We start from the raw sequence: 20,768 nt of genomic DNA on the forward strand, positions 1-20,768 counted from the left end.
GTCAGAGGGCTGGGGATCACTTCTCCCAGGCACCATCATTTGCTCCATATCTCAGCCTCACCAAGAGACTCATGAAGACAGTCTTACTTCCGGTTCCAGTGATTGTCACCCTGCCAAGCCAGTGAGCCCGAGACTGGGCTTCGGTCATTTGAACCTGCTTCTGAAGCTGTGGGACCGTTCTAGTGAGACATGAAGATTCAGACACCAGGTGGAGACTTCCCCATAGGTTTAGGGACAGGTGGGACAGGTTCACAGAGTCCTCAGATCTCCTTCCATGAAACACTTAAGGCCCCTCCCCTAAAAGAGCCTCAGGAGCCCATGATCTGGATCCTCAAGTCAGAGGAGACAAGTGACAGTCATTGCTCCAGGCTCCAGCCCCAGGCTTTGAACTGTCAGCCAGGAAAGCCAGGGCCAGAGCAACTGCTTTATCTGGGAGCTCCCCGCAGCAACCCCTGCTCAGCCACCTTTAACTCCCTCTCTGCTTTCTGCCACCCTGTCTTCCCTTCCTCCTCTGGCAGCCATTAACCAGTCTCCCCTCACTGTATGCTACACGGAGCTCTGCGCTCTTGCACATGCTGCTCAGAGATGCCATCCAAGCTCAAGAGCCCACCTGGTACCAGGCTGCTCACAGAAGAGAACCATCATTATGTCTGGGCTCTCCAGCCCTGCCCCCCACCCCCGCCCCAGATGCTCCCAACCCAACAGACTAGAACTCAGTGAAGTAGAGCTGGTGAGGACCCATAAGCAGGAGGCAACTGCAAACCTCCATTCATCTGGGCATTTCCTAGGCTGGTAGGTCTAATTTAGGAACCTCCAGGTTGGGAAACTGGGGTTCAGATAGGAGAAAACAAGCCAGCACCATTGTCTACCCACCCTAGCGGGGAGTAGGAAGGTCACCCTTCCCACCTTCAGACTGACAAGAGAGACTAGACACTTTGGATTCTACGCACTTTTGGATGGAGGACTTTAGCTCCACGCTCAGGTTCAGGGCCTACGCTGTTAGTCTCAGTGTCCCACAGCTCAAAACTTTGGGAGCGTGTGCTTTCCCCAGGGACACACGGGTAAGGATATACCCCTTGCCTTTTCCACTTCCTGGACTGGTAAGTCCCCTTATCTCCTCTTCCTCTTGTAGTTCAAGCACCCTGCAGTCACCCTGACAGTCCATGACAGCCTTTCCACCCTCAGCCAGTTCATACCTAACCAAGCTGACCTCTGGCTGTGTAAGGCGAGGAAGTCACCAGGACGTGACATCAAAATACCCCATTTGGAATAAAGACAGGACGTGATTGAGACTCGCTCAGCCTGCCTTTATTTACCACTTTGATACTTTGATCGTTATGGATCTTTTTGCATTAAGATTTGAGACAGGGTCTATTATCTACATAGGCCTGGCTATGATCAGTCTGAGATCAGGCTGGCCTCAAACTCATAGAGATCCACCCACCTCTGCCTCCTGAGTGCTGGGATTAAAGGCACGGGACACCACTGCCTGGCTCAAGGTGTGTTCTTAAAATCACTCAATGGGTTATCTTGGTTCTTAGAGCAGCTCTAAAGTTTCCCTTGGTGGTCATTACTCCCGGCTATATCCTACTAAACCTGAGCAGGTAAAGTGATGGTCCCTTTTGGTTCTACCTAGCTTGAGGAGGGGCCCCATTCCCCCAGACTCAGGGCTTTCTTCCTCCCTCTCTCCATCTCTTCATTCTCTGCTTCTGTCCACCTGCCTCCTGGTGTAGGCTGATCCTGCACACCACTCTGAACACATGATTGTGAGCTCTTCTAGACCAACCCAGAGAGGTTAGGCTTTCCAAAAAAGACGATTTTGGAATGATCTGTCTGTTCTCCGCTAGGAGACCCCAAGCAAATAGCATCCTATCTGAGGCTTCACAGCTTCTTGTAAAAATGGGTTGTTAATTATCTTTTAGATCTGCTGGGAGGAGACAAGGTCAAATCCAAGCCTGGTTTCAAGGAGGTAGGAGACCTGGAAAGCCTGGAGTGTGGGATCCCCTTTAGGTCCGGCATTAAGCTTTGCTGGCAGGGTGATTCAGAACCAGTTGCCCAATCCTCTCTGGCCTCCCTTGCACCTCCTGAAACTCGTGCCTCTGGGACCTTGGTCTGCTTGGGTGCTCCTGAAGCGGGGCCCCAGCTAGGAAGTGATCGCGTGGGGAGCTGCTGCCAACTCAGGGCTCCTGATACAGCGGTGCAGAAAAGGGGGTGCGCACCGGGAACTCCCAGCGCGGGGAGGCATCTCAGGCACTCGATCCTCCCTCCCTCGCCCCGGGTCCGGCCCCGGGCGGCTCTGGCCGGGCAGGCGGCGGGCAAGACGCTACCTGTGCGCGTGCCGGGCATTCCTGCTTCTGCTGCCGCGCCGCCGCGCCCGGGCGCGCCATGGGCCTGATGCCGGCTGCTCGGGCCTTCTCCAGCTGCCGCGCCTGCCCACGGCCGCCCTGCCGCCTGCCCTCCTGCTGCGCGCCCGCCGCCCCAGGTAGGGGCTCGACGGGACGCGCGGGGCTTGGGGGGTGGGGGCTGATGGAGGGTGGCCCGCATCACGGAGCCCGGGGATCCTAGATTGGTCCCAGGGGGCTGCGGGGATGTACGTGCATGTGCGTGTCGGGGAAGAGGAACTGGGGATCCCCTATCCTTTCTGGCAGGGGTGAAAGCTGCTTGGTGAGATGGGAAACTACATCTAGGGATTTAATATCTTCTCCATCCCCAACTGCTTAGACACCTAGCAGGAGATGGGTCAAAAGCTGGGACTCCAGGGCCTGTTGCTGGCCTCTGAACCGCCACCAACCAGAGGAGGGAATAGGTTTGTCTTGGGGCCTGACTGGCCTTGGACAACCCCATCCTTTAGTGCCTTAACCTCTGGTGGTTTTCCAGCCACGCTGAGGGCAAGTTAGAAGGGATTTCAGCCTCTTGCCAATCTGAGACTGTCTCAGAAAGCAGGACCTGAAATAGGAAAAGTCGGTGGTCCAATCAAAGTGGGGGTGGATGTTCCAGGAGTCAGTGCAAGGCAGGTTGCAGGTGGGAGTGGACCAAAGAGCAAGAAAAGTTTGTAGCTAAGAGGGAGACTGTAGATTTCCCCAAAGTTTGCAAACCTCTGGAGAATTGTTTTCTCGTTGTCCTCCTCCCACCCCACCCCCACCCCCACCCCCGACTGTGGCCTCCTCTCCACTGGGGAGAGCCAAGGGCAGATAGACAGCAGCCAAGCCTACCTGCTGCCTCAGCTCTGGGACCAGATCCAGAGGGAATCCCAGTGGCCCCCCCTTTCTTGCTGTGGCAGGACTCTGGCCCCCTCGCACCATCACCACCACTTCCCTTGAGGCACTAGGTGCCCTGTGTTGGTATTGCGTGTTCACCCGTGGGCATAGCTCCAGGACTCGGCAGGGAGGTTGAGGGCCACTTCCAGGGTGTTTTAGAATGAGCTCTGAGCAGTAGATAGGGCTTGTGGCTTCCACTCCTGCTTGAGATTCTGAGAGGTACTTACCGGAGGCACGTAGGCCAGGCTGGAAGGAACAGCTAGTCAGGCAGAAGCTGTGACCGCAGGTCTACCCTGAGGAAAGCCATCCCCGAGAGCTTCCTCTCAGCTGGCAGAGTGGGCACTTTGTGACAACCGTGGGCTGGGACCTCTAGGAACCACGTACTGGCTGGGTTTCCAGCAACATGACAAGCCTACTGGAACTGATTCTTGGCATATTTCCCCTCTGAGACTTGCCAGGAAGGCTTTGGGAGTTCAACAGGTGGGGCCAGGCCACACAGGGTCTGCCAGAGAGGCGGACTGTGGTAAAGAAAGCAGTGGGCAGGGCCACTGGAAAGGGAGGCTGCCTGAGGCCTGATCATGGCTTGCCTACAGTAGGGGCAGCTGGCAAGGAAGAATCAGGAGGCTGAGCAGGAATGAGGTCTGGACTCTTTCAAGAGTCCAGTGGAAGAGGGGATGGCCTGGGAATGTGGGGCCATCCTGGGCCTTGGGGCACTCTGTGAACATAGATGCTACTTCACTCTGTAGATGGAGACAGAGACCTGTGGTCCACTGGTTTAGCCAAATGTGCGTCCAGGACCTGGGTCTCTTTTGTCTTATTACTTGCCCCCTCTGTCCCGACCTCCTGGCATCTGGGGCCAGTGCTCACATAACCTTGTCTCCCCTCCAGGCATCCTTCCTCATCCCCGCCCTCCAGCACCAGGTGTTCTCCATCTCAGCTACTCCATTGACCCCCTAGTCCCCTTCCTCGTACTTGCTTGTTTCCTCTGTCACCTCCTTCCCCAAACCTCTTCTGTTTTGAAGTGCTGAGACCTTGTGACTTTCCCGTTGCCCCTATCTGGGGCCAGTGAGAATGTTCAGGAAGGCTTCAGTGGGAAGCAGGGTTGGGAGGGGCTGTCACGGACAGACCTGTCAAGACTGGGTGTCGCCGTGCGGACAGATGGGCTCGTCTAAGTTTTGTGCCTAGGGGCTGGTGGAGGCCAGCAGGGCAGAACTTGCCTGGCAGCCTGGTTAGTAAAGTGAAGATCACAGCGGGTGGAGCGGGGAGCATGCTCACAACCTGGGATGACTCTGAGACTCCTGGTGTCGCTCACACATCCACAGCTTTTACTTTCTGGGGTTCTAGCTTCCAGGGGCCACCTGCCACCTGAAAGTACAAAGTGGAAAATTCCAGAAACAAACAGCTCATAAGTTTTAAATTGTGGGTTGTGATGAAATCTCGAACCCTCCCACTCTGCCGTGTCTGGGATATGAGTCATCGTTTTGGGGTGCTTGTTCTGTTTATGTCACCTGCCTATCAGATTCGTTGTCATGGTACTATAGTGCTGGTATTCACACCGCCTTTATCTTGTTCCACAATGACCCAAGCATAAGAGTAGCGCTGGCCATTTGAGGAGCTGCTCCTTTAAGTGAAAATGCTGAAGTACAAAAAGATGAGTTCGGAGATGGGATGCGGGGGGCAGGGCATCCACGGAAGGGACCTTCCGTTCTAGTGTATTGTTAAAATTGTTCTGTTTTGCCAGCTCCTTAGTTCAGGTCCTAAAGAGACAGATGGCTATCAGTGGTGCCTGTTAGCACACCAAAGCAGTACATGCTGCCACCAGGTTCCCTCAGTACCACAAGAAGGCCGCATCCTATCTTTCCTCACCCTGTGCTCCACCCTAAACTTCTCCAACTCATGGGCTTCACTCCCCAAGCGCCTCGCTCGCCCCTTGTAACTCTGCTGTTTCAGGTATGCCCTTTCTTTTGTTCCCCTCTCATCCCCTCCCTCTTGCCCCTCTTGCCCCTCCCACCCCTCCCTCTTGGTCCCCTTTGCCTTCACTCCCTGTCTCCTTCTCTCTCTTCCCCTGTCTCCTCTCGTGGCCAAGTGGAGTCTATTGGCCACGTCTACTTTGTCTCCCTGATCTGGACTCTTCCGGATGCCTCTGGCTGTTCGCTCCCTTATAAAATAAAAATCTTCCCCTCAAGCATACTATGGAGCAGTCGTGATCTCCTTTTCTATGTCTGTTGCCAAAATCCTCAGTTTACCCTTAGATCATGCATGTTCTACTTAGGGAATGGTGTTGTCTACAGTTTCCCTGGGGATCTGGGTTTGCTTCCCCTGAGAATAGGGGGACTTCTGCTCTTAGAACAGGGCCAGGCACGGACACACAGTGAGAGGCGGATGCCTAGGACCCGGGGAGCTCACCTGAGCTTTGTGAGTCTGTGGAGAGAATTTGGCAAGTCTTCTGTCTTCCTGACTGGTCTCCAGTCACTGGGAGCTGAGGCCAGGAGCTGAGTCCAGTGACTTGGGACAGGCAAAAGCACTGCATTGTGTTTGTCCTTCCCATAATCTCAGTCTTTCACCTCTGCCCATGGTCCTGCAGAAATGAGTGTCTTTACACTGCTATGGCCCTGGGGGTGGGAGAAGCAATGGAAACAGAAGGCCTTGCATGTGCACGGGTGCTGTGGGGTTTTAGTTGAAGATGTGTTTGCAATCGTTTGTGCTGTGGAGCATTTGTTTACCGATGCAAAGGTGTGTTGCAGCCTTTGATGTCGCATTTGTGTAATTTTGTAAAGTTGAGTTCTTTTGCCTGCTGCAAACACCTGATTTGCTCTGCTAAAGAGCTGAATGGCCAGTAGCTAGACAGGAGAGGGATAGGCGGGGCTTCCAGGCAAAAAGAATAAAATTGGAGGAGAAATCTAGAAAGGGAGAATGGAGAACAGTAGGAGAGGAGGATGCCAGGGGCCAGTCACCCAGCCACACAGCCAGCCGTGGAGTAAGAGGGAAAGGAAGATATAAAGACTAAAGGAAGGCTAAGAGCCCAGAGGTAAAATGTACTTACAGAGAAATGGGATAATTTAAGTTAGAAAAACTAGCTAGAAACAGGCCAAGCGAGGGCCGGACATTCAAAAGTAAAAGTCAGTCTCCTTGTATTTATTTGGGAGCTGTGGCAAGCCCCCAAAGAGTAAAAAATAAAGCAAAACAAAACAAACAAACAACTAGACATGGGCATGACTGTGTGGAAGCTGACCCTGGTGAGGTTGAGGCGTGGGCAAAGCTGAAGGAAAGGTCCATATGGGTGGTGGGGAGGAGGCGGGTGCCAGGCCAAACTAGCCGCTGCCCTACCTGAAGACACTTCCTCTGTGTGTTCCATGACTGCTCATTTGACGTAATGGTACTTCTGGTTACAACAGACATGACTTCCCATGGCTTCCTTCTGTGGGCTCGGACCCCTTCCCCACTTTTCCAGACTCTAGTGTCATTGGGGGAGGCCTGTAGTCACAAATGCCTCAGAGCAGGAAGCAGCCTAGGTGGGTGGGAGGCAGCAGTGTTTTTCTGTCAGAGGTGCTTTTATCATGCTTGCCTTGTGGAGACTTAGGGCTGTTGTCGCCATAAACACAGATATTTCAAGAGAAAGTCAAGAGCTGGGGTACAGCTCAATGACAAAAAGCTTACCTAGCGTGTGCACTTCGAAACAAAGAAGGAGAGAGGGAGAAAAAAAAGCTAATTTAAAAAATGTTCCACACCCCCTCAAAAAACAAAACAAAACAGGTAGTGGTGGCACATGCCTTTAACCCCAGCACTCAGGAGGCAGAGGCAGGTGGATCTCTGTGAGTTCGAGGCCAGCCTTGTCTACAGAGTGAGTTCCAGGACAGCTGGGACTGTTTCACAGAGAAATCCTGTCTTGAAACCCCTCCCCGCAAAATAAAACAAAACTTTTCAACGTGACAGGAGGAGGTAAACTTGTGCGTGGGTGACTGATTCCTGAGAGGGAAAGAGCAGCGTCTCTGTGTCCTTGGGCCAACCAGCTCTGAGCGCAAAGGCTAGGACACTGTTCGGCCTGAGTCTGGCCTGCTTTGAGCTGCCCAAGTAGACATCTTGTCCCTGAGCTCGAGGCGCTCAGCCTTCCCCAAAGTCACAGTCAGGGAACTAGCCTGCCAAGTCCCAGAAGAGGGAGGTTTCCATCTTTTCCAGTACCACTTCCTCTGCTGTGACCTGATGGTCCCTGTCCATGGGACCTGCTGCAGGGCGCCTCCATCTTCATGGTGGTGACAGAAGAGCTGGGATGTTTACTGCATCCAGGACCACACTGAATGGGCTTCACTTGGACCCTGCCACAGGCACACACAAGTTGACATGTTCACATGTTCACATGCACAAAGAAAATCCCAACCTGTGTGTGCGTATGGTGCACACCTTTCCCTGAGAAGGCATGCGGAGCAGGGGCATCTTCCTCACCAGCGCTGAGTGCTTTATTTCCAGATCGTGCAGTTTAAGGCTCAGCATTTGCAGTGCTATTTTGTGACAGGGTTTCTCTGGTAGCCCTGGCTGTCCTGGTAGCTCTGTAGACCAGGCTGGCCTCGAACTCACAGAGATTTGCCGAGTGCCGGGGTTAAAGGCGAGCGCCACCACTCCTCGACTGCTTCATCTTAAAGCTCAGATGGCGGCGGAACCATCCTTCCCTATCTTTGAAGCTGTACCGCTGAACAGTTACGTCCACCTCCCTCCCAGTCCCCAGCGACCACTATTCCACCTCCTTTCTCCGAGAGTGACAATGTAGGAATCCTTACCAGTTGGTCACACAGCTTTTGTCCCTTTGGGAGAGCCTTGTGGAAACCCGTGTCTTCTGGATTCATCCCTGTCATAGCCTCTCAGAATTTCTTGATTTTGCAGGGCGGAACCACATCTCATTGTGCAGGCATAGCGCGTTGCGTGTGCTGATGGCTGGCCGAGAGTCCCCCACCTTGCGTTGCTGTTTGCAAAGCTGCTGTGCACGTACACACACACACACACACACACACCTTTGACACCCCACTTTCAGTTCTTTTCCCTCATCTAACCAGCACTGGAATTGCTTGCACAGTAATTCAGTACTCAGTTCACTGAACTGAGATACCACACTGCATGGATATCCCAGCAGCACCATCTCCTGTCTCTGCTAATGGTGCACAGTACTTCATTCCCCTACCCCGAGCAGTGCGTAGCCTTTCGGTTCCTCTTCCTCCCTGTCCGCTCTCCCTGGTTTCTCTTCTGATGACAGTAGCCTCTGAGGGATGTGAGGCAATGTCTTGTAGTGTTGTTGTTCTTCTCCTCCTCTCTAGTGTGTGTGTGTGTGTGTGTGTGTGGAGGACAGAAGGCAACCTTTGTTGTCTCTCCTTGTTGGGGACAGGGTTTTTTCTTCACTACTGTGTATGACAACATAGCTGGCCCAAGTTTTTAGGGCTCCTCCTATCTCACTCTAGGAACATGGGATTACACATGGGTGCTACTGTGTCCAGAGTTACACGGATCTGAACTAAGGTCCTCACACTTACATGTAGAGGCTTTACCCACTGAGCTGAGCTGGTGCCCCGGCACTCACTGCATCATTTTGATGAATGAGGTTGAATGGGACGATGTTTTGATGAATGATGTTGTTTTCATGAATGATCTTGAATGGGACGATATTTTCCACATCATGTGTCGACAGTCTTGTCCCGTGAGCTGTCCTGTGCCTCCCTTTTACAGCGGTGCGCAAGGAACTGACCCAAGAGGGATCTGCTCATTCTTATGTGCCTGGACATGGCATGGTTTCCCATCCGGAGTGAGTTCCAAATCCATGAACACAATTCAAATACATGCTCCCTGAGGCCATTTTCTCCTGGCCTGAGCAAACTCCACAAGCCAGGCTAGCCGTGCTAAGAGCCCCGCCTAGCCACTTGGGGGTGCCCTCCCAGCGTCTAATCTGTACCCTTGGAAAGAGCCTCCTTTGGTACCCACAGCCTTCTCTGCCTTCAGCTGTCCCAGACACCCTTCACCCGCCTTTGAGCAGAGCGGCAGAGGAATCTAAACAGTCTCTTCCTGTGTCCAGGGATCTTTGGGCAGCGGCTGGAGGACACAGTGCACCATGAGCGGAAGTATGGCCCTCGCCTGGCACCTCTGCTGGTGGAACAGTGTGTGGATTTCATCCGGGAGCGAGGACTCGGTGAAGAGGGGCTCTTCCGTATGCCAGGTCAGGCCAACCTGGTGAGGGACCTGCAGGATTCCTTCGACTGTGGGGAGAAGCCTCTGTTTGACAGGTGAGCTCTGAGAGACAGGGCAGAAGAGGTGGGGCCAGTTGGTAAGCCTGCTGTAGTTTCCGCCTTGACTCCAGCTTCTCTGAGCAGGGCCTGCCTGGTATGTCGGCTGCCCCTATGACTCATGCACGTTTTAGCCAGTCTGCTCAGAGGGCGGACTGCCAGTGCAGAGTCACGCCGGTCCCCTGGTCTTCTTGAGGTTGTCTGCCACAAACAAGGTCAGCCATGTGGTAGTGTTCGCAGCTCTTCCCTGACCCTGGTAGAGGGAAGAAGACCTCAGCTGGCTGCCAGGCCGGCATGGCTTAGACACAGCTGCATCTTGGAGTCCGGGCTTCCTGCAGTGTGCCTCTTAGCTCTGCCTCTTCTTAGTGACCCAGCCCAAGCGTCCACAGTGGTATGGTACCTAGCAGCTGAGTTCCATCGCAGTCGGAAGACAATTGCTTCTGCCCGCCTTGGATCTGTGCTCATCACTGGGGCTTTCCCATGGCTACTACGTGGAAACTACGTCCACTTCCCTGGGCCTGAGAGTGGGGGAGTGGGGCTTGCCTCTCCGTGGGGTTGTGTGGGCTCGCTTCTCTCTGCCAGCATCCCGCTCAGTACAGATCTGTTTTGCATAGAGCTCTTGTATCAAGCCATGAAACCAAACCAGGCATCCATAAAGCTGCCTTTTCTGACATCTTCCCTCAGACAAGGATCCATCTCTGCCTCAGGACAAACCAGCCCTGCAGTGCCCACAGGCCTGGGCTTTCCTGGTCCTACAGAGTGTAACACTCATCCATCCAGTTTCTTCCCAGAACCATGGCCATAGCCAGAGCTGTGGCATTTCTTTCCTTACCTGTGGCCCTCAGGACTAACCACGGGGCATTGGAGTCCCTTTACCTGGAGCCTTTGAATGCCTGTCCACAGCTTGTAGAAGCTTGTGGCTTATTCTCCATCTCTGCCAGACAGTTCTTGTCTCTCCTATAGGCCTCAAGGTTAGAGACTGCTTCCAGCAATCGCGGTCTTGGTAGGACCTGGGGGCAGGGGCTTTTAGAAACTTCCCGGGGTCGGACACCCTGCTGCAGTGTTAGACACTGGAAAGAAGTCAGACCTCGTACCGTCATATTCAAACTCCCTGGGGTTTCCTAGCAAGGTACCAAGCCTTCGGGCCTAACCCACCCTCTGATGTCATCATCTTGTCATGCCTCCTGTTTTAATGCATGGTGCCAGCCGGGCCCAGTTTGGCGCCCATCCCTGAATTCAGTTCTGTAGACCTGCATCTCAGCTTGGGCAGCATGACAAGGCCCTTCCTCCAGGCCGTGACCTAGGAAGAGGTAGTGGGCAGTGGGCAGTGAGCATCAGCAGCTTGGCTTGTGGAGGTAGGTCAGGAAGAAGAAGCCCACATGTGTGGATCTTGGGAATGTGTGGTCATATGGAGGCCATAATATCAAATGTCTGCCAAAAGGACCCAGGGCTTTATGATGCCAGCATGGTACATGGCCAAATGTCTCCTTATTAGGCAGCCAAGATCTGCTGGCCCAGGTGTAGCTTGAAGTGCCACCTTGGAAGGGGTGCCAGCTGTGGCCAGAACTGTCCCACAGAGTCAAGACAGATAGGAAAAGGGAGACTGAGCCTGAACTGGGAATACCCTTGAATACCCCGGCCCCAGCATACACATACACTTTAGCCTAGGCGTCTCTGAGCCCATAGTGGAGACTAAGTCCAGTTGTGGCCATCCATGGCCCTAGAGATGGAGCAAGGCGCTGAGACCAGAGGCAGGGACCTGACCTGTCACCTGTCCAGCCAGTGCTGGGTGCTGCTCTTTGCAGGAAGGTCAGCCCTGGTGGGTTCCCTCTGATATATACTCCCCAAATCAGCCATGGTTCATCCCAGGAACTAAGCAAGCTCAAGCAAAGACTTGACTGTACCATATGAGAGCTTCCTGTGAGCTGATCAGGGTCACAGGTGATTCCATCAACCTTGAGCAGCTGTTGTGAGAGGACCAGCCATGCGCTGTGGCTTCTGCAGCAGAACATCTGCCAAGTCGCACACCGTGAACACAAAGCAGAATTCTCATTGTGAGAGGACCAGCCATGTGCTGTGGCTTCTGCAGTAGAACATATGCCAAGTCCCACACTGTGAACACAAAACTGAATTCTCTTCACCCCTTAGACACTAGACTGGATTTGAGCCAGTGATGTGAGGCTGGTGAGTAGATCCAAGTTGAAACTTCCGGTCTCTCTGTCACTCTCCCCCGTCCCCCCCATGTGCAAGGGTCCTGCCTTCTGTGCTTGTAGGCAGCCTGGGTCTGCAGCTGGCTATATGCACACACCTCGACCTGAGACCGGGTACTGTCCTGGTCTCATGGGAGGTCATAGCGTACGTGTTAGTCCTGCAGCTTCCTGGGGTCGTGTTCTCACTCATGTCCCCCTTTTCACCCCAGCACCACAGACGTGCACACAGTGGCCTCCCTGCTGAAGCTCTACCTTCGGGAGCTCCCAGAGCCCGTCATCCCTTTCGCCAGGTATGAGGACTTCCTCAGCTGCGCCCAGCTGCTCACCAAGGACGAGGGGGAGGTCAGTGCCTCCCGGGACACATCCTGGGGGTGGGTTTGGGGGGGGGCAGCAGGCTTGTGGAGTCAAGATTTGTCAATGGCACATGGGTCCTCACTGCAGGGCTGCTGTGCGGGGCAAGGAGGGCCCTCAGCTGTGGAGTCTGTGTCGGACTCCAGTTCTCCTCTGATAGTTAGCGCATGAGTAGAAGAGGGGTGGGGTGGAAGGCTGACCCCCTCTTAACACAGCGTACCCAGTTCTAGCCACCGCACAGCACACACTTCTGCTTCCCCATGGTCTCTCACACCCTGCTGAGACTCCCAGGCTCTCAAGGTGTTAAGACTGAGGAGCCTGTTACCTGTTTTCTGAGATAGCTGCCAGGACAGGCCTCAGTCCCCTCCCCTCCACACTCTGCCCTCCTGGCCTTGCTGGAGCCATCTGCAGCTCTGGGCTGCTGCAGCGGACAGACTGTTTGCCTTCTCCGTGAGTGTGCCTGGGTGAGAGTTGTTATCTGGCAAATATTTGTGCTCTGATAAGTGAGCCGAGACATTCCTCTGTGGCCTTGCAAAGGCCACCCCTCACTCCAGCTCCCAGAAATGAAATCAGTCTCCTCAAGAGGTCACAGCCACACTTCGGATGGACAGAGGAGGTCAGCTGGGACTGGCCATGCATCCCTCCCTCCTCCCGTCCTCTTTCTCCAGTTAGGGGAGGCCATAGTGCTGGTGTCTGAAATTCTCTGTTCTCTTTCTTCACAAGGGGACTCTGGAGTTAGCTAAACGAGTGAGCAACCTTCCTCAGGCCAACTACAACCTGCTCAGATACATCTGCAGGTAAGCGGCCTGTTTGGGGCAGGCCTCCTCTGGCTCTTCACTCATTCCCTCCACCCCTGGAGAGACAAAACTGTACAGAGGGTCTCCATTCACCCCCTCAACGCTGCCTCAGCAAGGGTTGGGATGGCAAGGAGTGCGGAAGAACACAGAGCTGCAGGAGGTGGTCGGTCGTGAATCATTTCAGAAGGGCCCTGCCAGGTCCTGCCTTTCTGGGTACCTCTCACTTTCCTTCCCCACATGCTGGGTGCTGGCAGGGGTCTGCTGGGATGACACTCACCCAATGCCAGGCGGGGTCCGAGCTGATGGCGCATTTGCCTTCTACACTGAGGATGGCCATATCTTGTTCCTTGGCCTTTGTTTCTCAGGATAGTCTTAGATCTCAGGAGCCGTCTTCCTTGATCACATACAGGTATAGCTGACTGTACCCAGCAGCACAGAAAGCCTGAGAGGCTTGGCTGAGTGTGGGGATGGAAGGGGGCCTGTGGGCACAAAGGCGGCCATGTGTTGGGGTTGGAGTAGAGGGCGTGGCTAGAGGGCATGACTCTATGAAGTTGAGGGTTGGGTGGCTATGGGATATGCCTGCGTATTGAAGGTAGCATGATAGCATAGTGAGTGTTGGGTATAGGGTAGCTGAGTGGGTGTGGATGGAGTGGGTTTTGTGTGGATATGACTAGGGTTTGGCTGTTCATAGCTGTGACAGATGCAGGAGCACGAAGCATAGGTATGTAAGGTGTGGTATGTGGATTGATGGAGCGGGTAGTAATGCGGGTGGCTGACTGGTATGGGGTGGGCATCAGCAGTATGGTATGGTGGGTATGTCTGTGGGGTGCAGCTTGGAGTGTTAGTGTGGTGGGTGGGTGGTGGTGCAGGGTGGAAGAGGTGAAGTCGGTGTGGGCTGGGCTTGGTGGGGTGTGGTATGGTGGCCATGGCCATGCAGGGCTCAGAGCTCAGGGTAGACTGGAGTTCGGAATTTGCTGCTTCACTAATGGCATTTTCTCTTTTGCAGGTTTCTGGATGAAGTGCAGGCCCACTCAGATGTCAACAAGATGAGTGTCCAGAACTTGGCAACAGTCTTTGGCCCTAACATCCTTCGGCCACAGATAGAGGATCCAGTAACCATCATGGAAGGTAAAAGGGAGGTGGCTTGGTGGTACCCAAAGCTGGGAGATTTGGGCTCGTGTTAGTCGCCAGCACATGCTTAACACAGCTTATTACCAGGGGGACAATAGCTTAAATATCCTGTCTCCATCTTTAGGGACATACCCTCCTTCCCTCTGTGGCTGGTAGCAACCGGTTATTGGAAACAATGAAAATGACCAGTGGTTAGAGAGGACGGAGAAGCTGGGAATCAGGAGTCCTTCTCCTTGAACCCACACAAATATGTTCTGCTTTAGCGCCACAGTGAAGTGATCGTCTTAGGTTCCTGGAGGATAGACCTGTGCAAGCACCAGGGAATTTTTCTCCTGTGATACGTAATAATAAAATGATGTTTTAAAAGAGCAACATAGTAAGGCTAAGGCGGGAGAATCACGTAAGTCCAGGAATTTGAGGTCAACCTGGACAACATGAGACATGGTCTCAGAAAAAGGAAGCGAGGAAGAGGTGAATAAGGAAACAGACAGTCTCCGCTTTGCAGCTCATCTGTGCCGTTCAGGAACAGTCCTCACACCGGCCTGTATGTGATTATAGTCCTTAAGTCCCAGATGATGAAACGGAGGCCACGTGAGGTGCGATGACTCAGCAGGGCCTGTCAGCCGAGCTTGCAGAGGGCCCACATAGAGAGAGGCCAGTGTGGAAACGAGAGCCTGTATGCACAAGCCTTTGGGAAGCCTGTCCCCAACAGAGCCAGTGTAAGGACCTTGCTGCCTGGGTTGTTCACATCTGGTTGGTGAGGACACTCCTGAAGTCCTGGTTTAGACCCGAGGACATGGGCCCAAACTTGGATGCCAGCAGCAGCCCCATAGCCCAGTCTGGGAGGGCTGAGTTTTCTGGCTGAGAAGTCTTCTGTGATTTCTCCTGGACCACTAGGTTTCCATGGGAAGTCCACCCAGGCCATGGTCTCTCTTCCCAACTCTGCTGTAGGGAGCACGGCTGTAGAGCAGACACTGTTGACCTTTGGATGACCCTATCTTTACTGCTGAGCCACATACCACCACATGGGAGCCGTACCCTCAGATTGGGAGCCCAGCATCTCAGGGATGATGGAGAGGTTGGGTGGCCAACACTGTGCATATGTGCATTTACGTGTATGCATATCTCCATATACATTAAGAAGACTTTATCAGGGCCTGAGCCATGGCTCTGTTGTTGAGTACGTTTGCTGCTCTGGCAGATGACTCAGGTTTGGTTGCTAGTATCCACGTGGCAACTCGCAACACTTTGTAACTCTGGTTCCAGAGGATCTGACTTTCTGTTCTGATCTCCACAGGCACTAGGCACATGTGTGCTGCACATAAATACATGCAGGCAAAATACTCACATACATGAAATAAGTACTTTTTATTATTTATTTATTATGTATACAATATTCTGTCTGTGTGTATGCCTGCAGGCCAGAAGAGGGCACTAGACCCAATTATAGATGGTTGTGAGCCACCATGTGGTTGCTGGGAATTGAACTCAGGACCTTTGGAAGAGCAGGCAATGCTCTTAACCTCTGAGCCATCTCTCCAGCCCGAAATAAGTACTTTTAAAAAGATTTATTTATTGCATTTTTTATGTTTATCAGTGTTTGCTCTGCATGTATGTCTGTGTGCCGTGTGCATGTCTGGTGCCTGCTGAGGTCAGAAAGAGGCATTAGATCTGTAGGAACTCGAGTTATAAATGGTTGTGAGCCACTCTCTGGATGCTGGGAATTGAACCAGGTCCTCTGCAAGAATGAAAAGTGTTTTTAACTGCTGAACCATCTTCCCAGTCCCCAAATATGTAATTTTTTAAAAGGATGTATACTCATGCATGTGTGCATGTATGTGCATGTGTGTGTGCGTGTGTGTGAGAGAGAGAGGGAAAGAGAAAGAGAACCCTGTTCCAGAGCCCTGTATCCTCAGAGGGTCTTCATTAAGGCACAGCCAGCAGCAGCAATAGCACAGGAGAAACTGAGTTGTTGATGTGCTCTGAGAACCTGCTAGGTTCTGATTTCCAGTTCCATCATCCTGTGACCTCGATGAGCATCATGTCTGCATGGCATCTCCCTCCTCCTAGGTGTGCAGTGCTATACTTCCTCCATGCTCAAGGGATTTGTGGGCACAGCCTTGTCTCTGGTTCTGGCTGGTGTGACAGTCCTCTCTCAGACCCAGGTGAAGGTGCCCTGCAGGAACGGGCATCCTGTGTCTGAGCCGTAGCTGACCCTGCCAACCTTTCCTGGCTCTTTCTCATAGGCACTTCCTTGGTTCAGCATCTGATGACTGTCCTCATCCGCAAACACGGACAGCTCTTTGCCGCAACCTCCCTGGAAGAACCTGCCTCGCCCCGTGGTACTGTCCAGGGCACAGTAGAGTGGGGCTCTGAGGAGGTCCCCCAGGACCACCAGGGTGAGCCTGGCAGCCCTGGCTTGCCCACACACAGGACCTCATCTCTGGATGGGCCAGCCGCAGCAGTACTCTCTAGAACTTCTCCCCCACGCCTTGGCAGCCAGACTGGTCCTGCAGCCACCAGCCCTGGGAAGAGGATGCACACTTTGCCTGGCTGGAAGTCCTCCTTTCGGCAGGGGTCACGGTCGGAGAGCCCAAAGGGGGGCAGTTCCTCCTTAGAGGTGCCCATCATCTCTGGTGGGAACTGGCTCATAAACGGGCTATCCTCTCTACGTGGCCACCGTCGGGCTTCATCAGGGGACCGGCTCAAGGATACAGGCTCATCACAGAGACTCTCCACCTATGACAATGTGCCCCCATCCAGCCACTTTCCTAGCACTGCCAGCATGGCCAGCATGGCATGGTCTGCAGCCTCATCCTCCCGAGAGGCGTCTGTCAGCAGTTGCACAGCCTGTCGGGCCAGCGACTCTTCTGCCTGCAGCTCCTTACACACTGAGTGGGCTCTTGAGCCCTCTTCCCTCCCCAGCAGCAGTGAGGGCCACAGGTCACCAGACCTGGGCCACAGCCTGGAGGAGACATGTGTGGGCAGTGGCAGCAGTGAGCCCAATGACCCAGGCAGCCCCACACAGGCTCATGTCCGCCGCTGTCGGGCTCTCCAGGGCCAGGTAGCCGAGCTCAGGGCAGAGCTGAGTCAACAGAAGACTGAGTACGAGAGGAGCCTGAAAAGGTAAGGGCCGAGCTTATGATAACAAAGCTGCAAGGGGCGGGGCTCAGAGCAGCCAGCCTCCAGGTTGCCTGCCTTGGAAAAACACCCTAGAATGTTCAGGGTTGGTGGGTCAGGCTCCACAGATGCCTGCCGAGGGCATCAGGAGCCAGGTGGCTGCTCTAGGATGCAGTGGGTAAGAACAGGGCCTTGAATGACTGTATCACTGGGGATGGCCACACTGCCAGTGTGCAAACCAGCCTGCTCCCGGTGCTTGTTGCAAGCCTCGATATCTCTGTTCCTTACCAATACAGGCCCCTCTTTGGGAAGAATTGGGGGGTACAGTGGATGCCCTGACAGAGTGGCTTGGACCGCTTGGAAGGAGTTTAGAATGAGGGTGCTCTTTAGCACAGGAAGGGAGAGGACATTGTACCATGTCCCATCCATTAGGCTTCTGGAAATATGCCTCTATTGGCATACATGGAGCCCCATTCTGCTTCCCGAAACCCAGTCTCTCCTGTTCCAGTATGTCCCTAAGAGAATCTTTTGTTTGTGAAAATATGGATGCTGCTGTGGATGCTGGGGGCACAGCTGTGTCTCAAACTCCCCAGAATTCTCTGCCTTATTCATGTTTTGGGGTGTCAGGATGAAGCCATGCACAAGGTTCATTAGAAATACACGGCATGCTTGGAAGTGGATAAAGGACAATCACACTGGGAATGGAAGGGGACCCTCCTCAGGAGAGGATAGGAGGCTTGGGGTGGGGTTAGGGGAGCACACCTTGGAGGTGTGCCAGCCTTGAGCAGGGTCATAAGGCAGGGCCTTTAACCAGGGTGGTGCTTGGTCTTATTCAGAGGGCAGTGTGTGAAAAAGTTGATGGACTGTCTGTCTCAAGGACTTTGGCTCCTCAGATAAGAAGGCTTACTGGAGGTCTAGTAGGAATCAATGAAGAGACCGTAGGAGTTCAGGCCCATGGGAGTGACATGGGCCACAGGGTCAGTAGGGGAGATGGGAGAAACAGGAGTCTTTGGCACATGTTCTGACAATGGATTGAATGGGCCTTGCTCACTGATGGGTGGGAACAGCTCAACTGGCAGAAAGGTTTTAGAGTTGAAGGGAGGAGCTATAAGCAGGTACTTCTTGGGCAGAACTAGAAAGGACAGGGCGTGTCTTGAGGAAGCTGTCAGGAGCTCCATGTTGGACTGTTCAGTTAGAGATGCTTGTGAACAGGCCAGGAGCTTAGTAGAAGGGCTTGGCAAGGTCACTGTAGCATAACATAGACAGAGAGGGGAGGCCCAAGCAAGGAGAGGGTAGCAAAGAAGGGCTGGGGAACTCGGGAAGCAGAGGCAGGAAGATCTCTGTGAGTTCGAGGCCAGCCTGGTCTACAAGAGCGAGTTCCAGGACAGGCTCCAGGGCTACGGAAAATCCTGTCTTGAAAAAACAAAAAACAAAACAAAACAAAACAAAACAAAAAAAAACAAACAAAAAAAAAAAACCAAGGACTGGGGACAGGGGACAGAAGGCAAGCGAGAACACAGTGCCATCCTCCACGAGGCCCCTTTCTGATGGCATTGCCTGTTGTTATGGTAATGGGAGGTCACTTTTCTCGAAGCATTGTGTCTGGGGGCAGAGGGGACGGACTCACTGTGGTCAGTGCTGCATGCGTGTTGTCCCTGTGTGGTGACAGTGCTCTGGGGAGTATGGGGGGGGTCACCTCTGCATTTCAGAGGATGCTAGGCCCATTGTCATCTGTCTTCAATGCCGTGGATCTCAGACTGCTGTGTAGGCTCTGGTATGGCTAGACTTACAGGGTGGTCATGGGAGGTGACCCCCAAGGAGGACATGAAGGGCAGACAGGAATTTCCTCTGGATTTATGTTCCTCTGGAGCACTGTGTAGACACAGCAGGAGCTGTGGGTACGAGCACATGAAGAAAGGTCACGGGACCTCTGCTCCCCTTGTCAGTGGCAGGGATCCCTCACCAGGATTTGGATTCCCAAATCCAAGGAAGCTTCCCTGTAGGGAGCCCCCACGGGCTGTGAGATCCCTCCCCGCAGGCCTCTGTCCTCCCTGCCTTAGTGAGACCCAGGGCCATTCCTGTTGTGACAGCTCCAGTAGCTGGAGTCTGAAACTCCCTCTTCTTGATTTTTAAGCATCGAGGAGGGCAGTGCTGACTTGCGGAAGCAGATGTCTCGGCTGGAAGAGGAGCTGGACCAGGAGAAGAAGAAGTACGCCATGCTGGAGATAAAGCTCCGGAACTCAGAGCGGGCCCGTGAGGACGCAGAGCGCAGGAACCAGCTGCTGCAGAAGGAGATGGAGGAGTTCTTTGCCACCTTAGGAAGCTTGACTGTCGGGACCAAAGGGGCCAGAGCCCCAGAATGAAAGGAGCAGAGTATATGTCTGTATATGTCTGCTCACTCTCCCTCAGGGGCTGGCCACAGGCTGCAGAGAAGCCAGAAGCTTCAAGTTTGGGCCAGGCCACCAGCAGGGCCATCTGACCCCAAGCGCCAGATAGAAAGAGCCTGATACCCCACAGGGGCTGTCAGGACCCCAAATAGTCCAGGCAGGATCTGGATGCTTCTTCAAATCTGTGGGTCCCAGCAGGTGTCAGAGGGGACAGTGCCAAGATCAGCATTAGCCTCTCATCCAGGAAAAGTTCCCAATAGCCACCCAAAAGGATGGCACCTAAGAGCAGGGCCACCGCCAAGAACCTCAGTCTTTATTAAATGTGCTCTGAAAACATAGCACCTGTCACCAGCCTCATTCTTCATGTCTATGCCGGTGGAGTTCATCAAGTAATTCTAGAAAGGTTGTGCATTCCCAGGGGGAAGCTTTCTTAGGGTCCCAGCACTGTGGTTGGGGAAGCCATAGCCACCCCCTCAGCTATCCCACCTTACAGCCTCTGTGGCTCCTCCTTGCCCTGCAGGGGCTTCTGGGCTGCTCTCTGTAGTATGCTCTTCTCTGCAGGGGCCCAGCTCAGCTCCAGAGGCCTGGGCCTGCAGGAGAGCAGAGCTCATGGGTCCTCAGGGTGTCTCCTACTCTATACTGGGCCTGGCCCACCTTCCAGATCTGGGAGTGAGAAGAGTCACATAATTTCCATGTCTACTCATTCCTTTAGAAATCCTCAGACTTCATGTGTCCCCCTACCCACCCCAGCTTACAGGCAGCTCAGACACATTTTGGTTGCCACATTAAAATACCTAACCATCTAGGAAGGCTCTCAGCTGGTGTGGCACAAGAGCTGGTCTACCGGAGCCCGAGACAGCTGGCCAGAATATATCCACTGGCCCATGGGTCTCTCCTGTTTCTAAATCCAGTCAAGCAGACAATACAAACTGCCCCCGCTCCTACTCAGAGTCACTGTGTGCGGCTTTGTTTCTTTCTTAAGCAGTAGCCTAGGATGATTGGGGTGGGGGTGGGGACTAAAGAGGTCATTAAAGTAGCCAGGTTTCTAATTACTATGTGGAAAAGTCCTTAAACCCCTAATGTCTCAGGTACCATGTCTGACAACACTTGGGCAGTAGAATGGCCAGGGTCACAGTGCTACCGGGTAGCACTGGCTACCAACACAAGGCCATATGCTCCCACCCCAGTGGTAAGGCTGACTGACGTCTGACCTTTTACTGTCCTTAGGAAGGTGACTGGAGATTTCTACAACTAG

General features: G+C 53.6%; 1 protein-coding gene across 5 annotated transcripts in view; it reads left to right on the top strand.

Moving 5' to 3' along the window:
• The window catches only part of Arhgap22 (Rho GTPase activating protein 22), a 152,908-nt gene extending 133,063 nt beyond the window's left edge, over nucleotides 1-19,845 (top strand). For 4 of the 5 annotated variants that reach the window (XM_041662614.1, XM_041662617.1, XM_041662615.1 and 1 more), the window contains 6 exons: nucleotides 9,310-9,517; nucleotides 11,937-12,069; nucleotides 12,802-12,875; nucleotides 13,882-14,003; nucleotides 16,253-17,132; nucleotides 19,261-19,845. In XM_041662614.1, the coding sequence (XP_041518548.1) occupies nucleotides 9,310-9,517; nucleotides 11,937-12,069; nucleotides 12,802-12,875; nucleotides 13,882-14,003; nucleotides 16,253-17,132; nucleotides 19,261-19,489 (1,646 nt within the window). In that variant the 3' untranslated portion in view covers nucleotides 19,490-19,845. Of the gene's footprint in view, nucleotides 1-9,309; nucleotides 9,518-11,936; nucleotides 12,070-12,801; nucleotides 12,876-13,881; nucleotides 14,004-16,252; nucleotides 17,133-19,260 lie in introns of those variants that run through there. The other variant, XR_005975425.1, reaches the window with a different exon arrangement.
• Nucleotides 19,846-20,768: the final 923 nt, after the last annotated feature.

The sequence above is a fragment of the Microtus oregoni genome, unplaced genomic scaffold, assembly GCF_018167655.1.
Source record: "Microtus oregoni isolate MIOR12 unplaced genomic scaffold, Mior012 000013F_ref0000133, whole genome shotgun sequence".
NCBI classification, from domain to species: Eukaryota; Metazoa; Chordata; class Mammalia; order Rodentia; family Cricetidae; genus Microtus; species Microtus oregoni.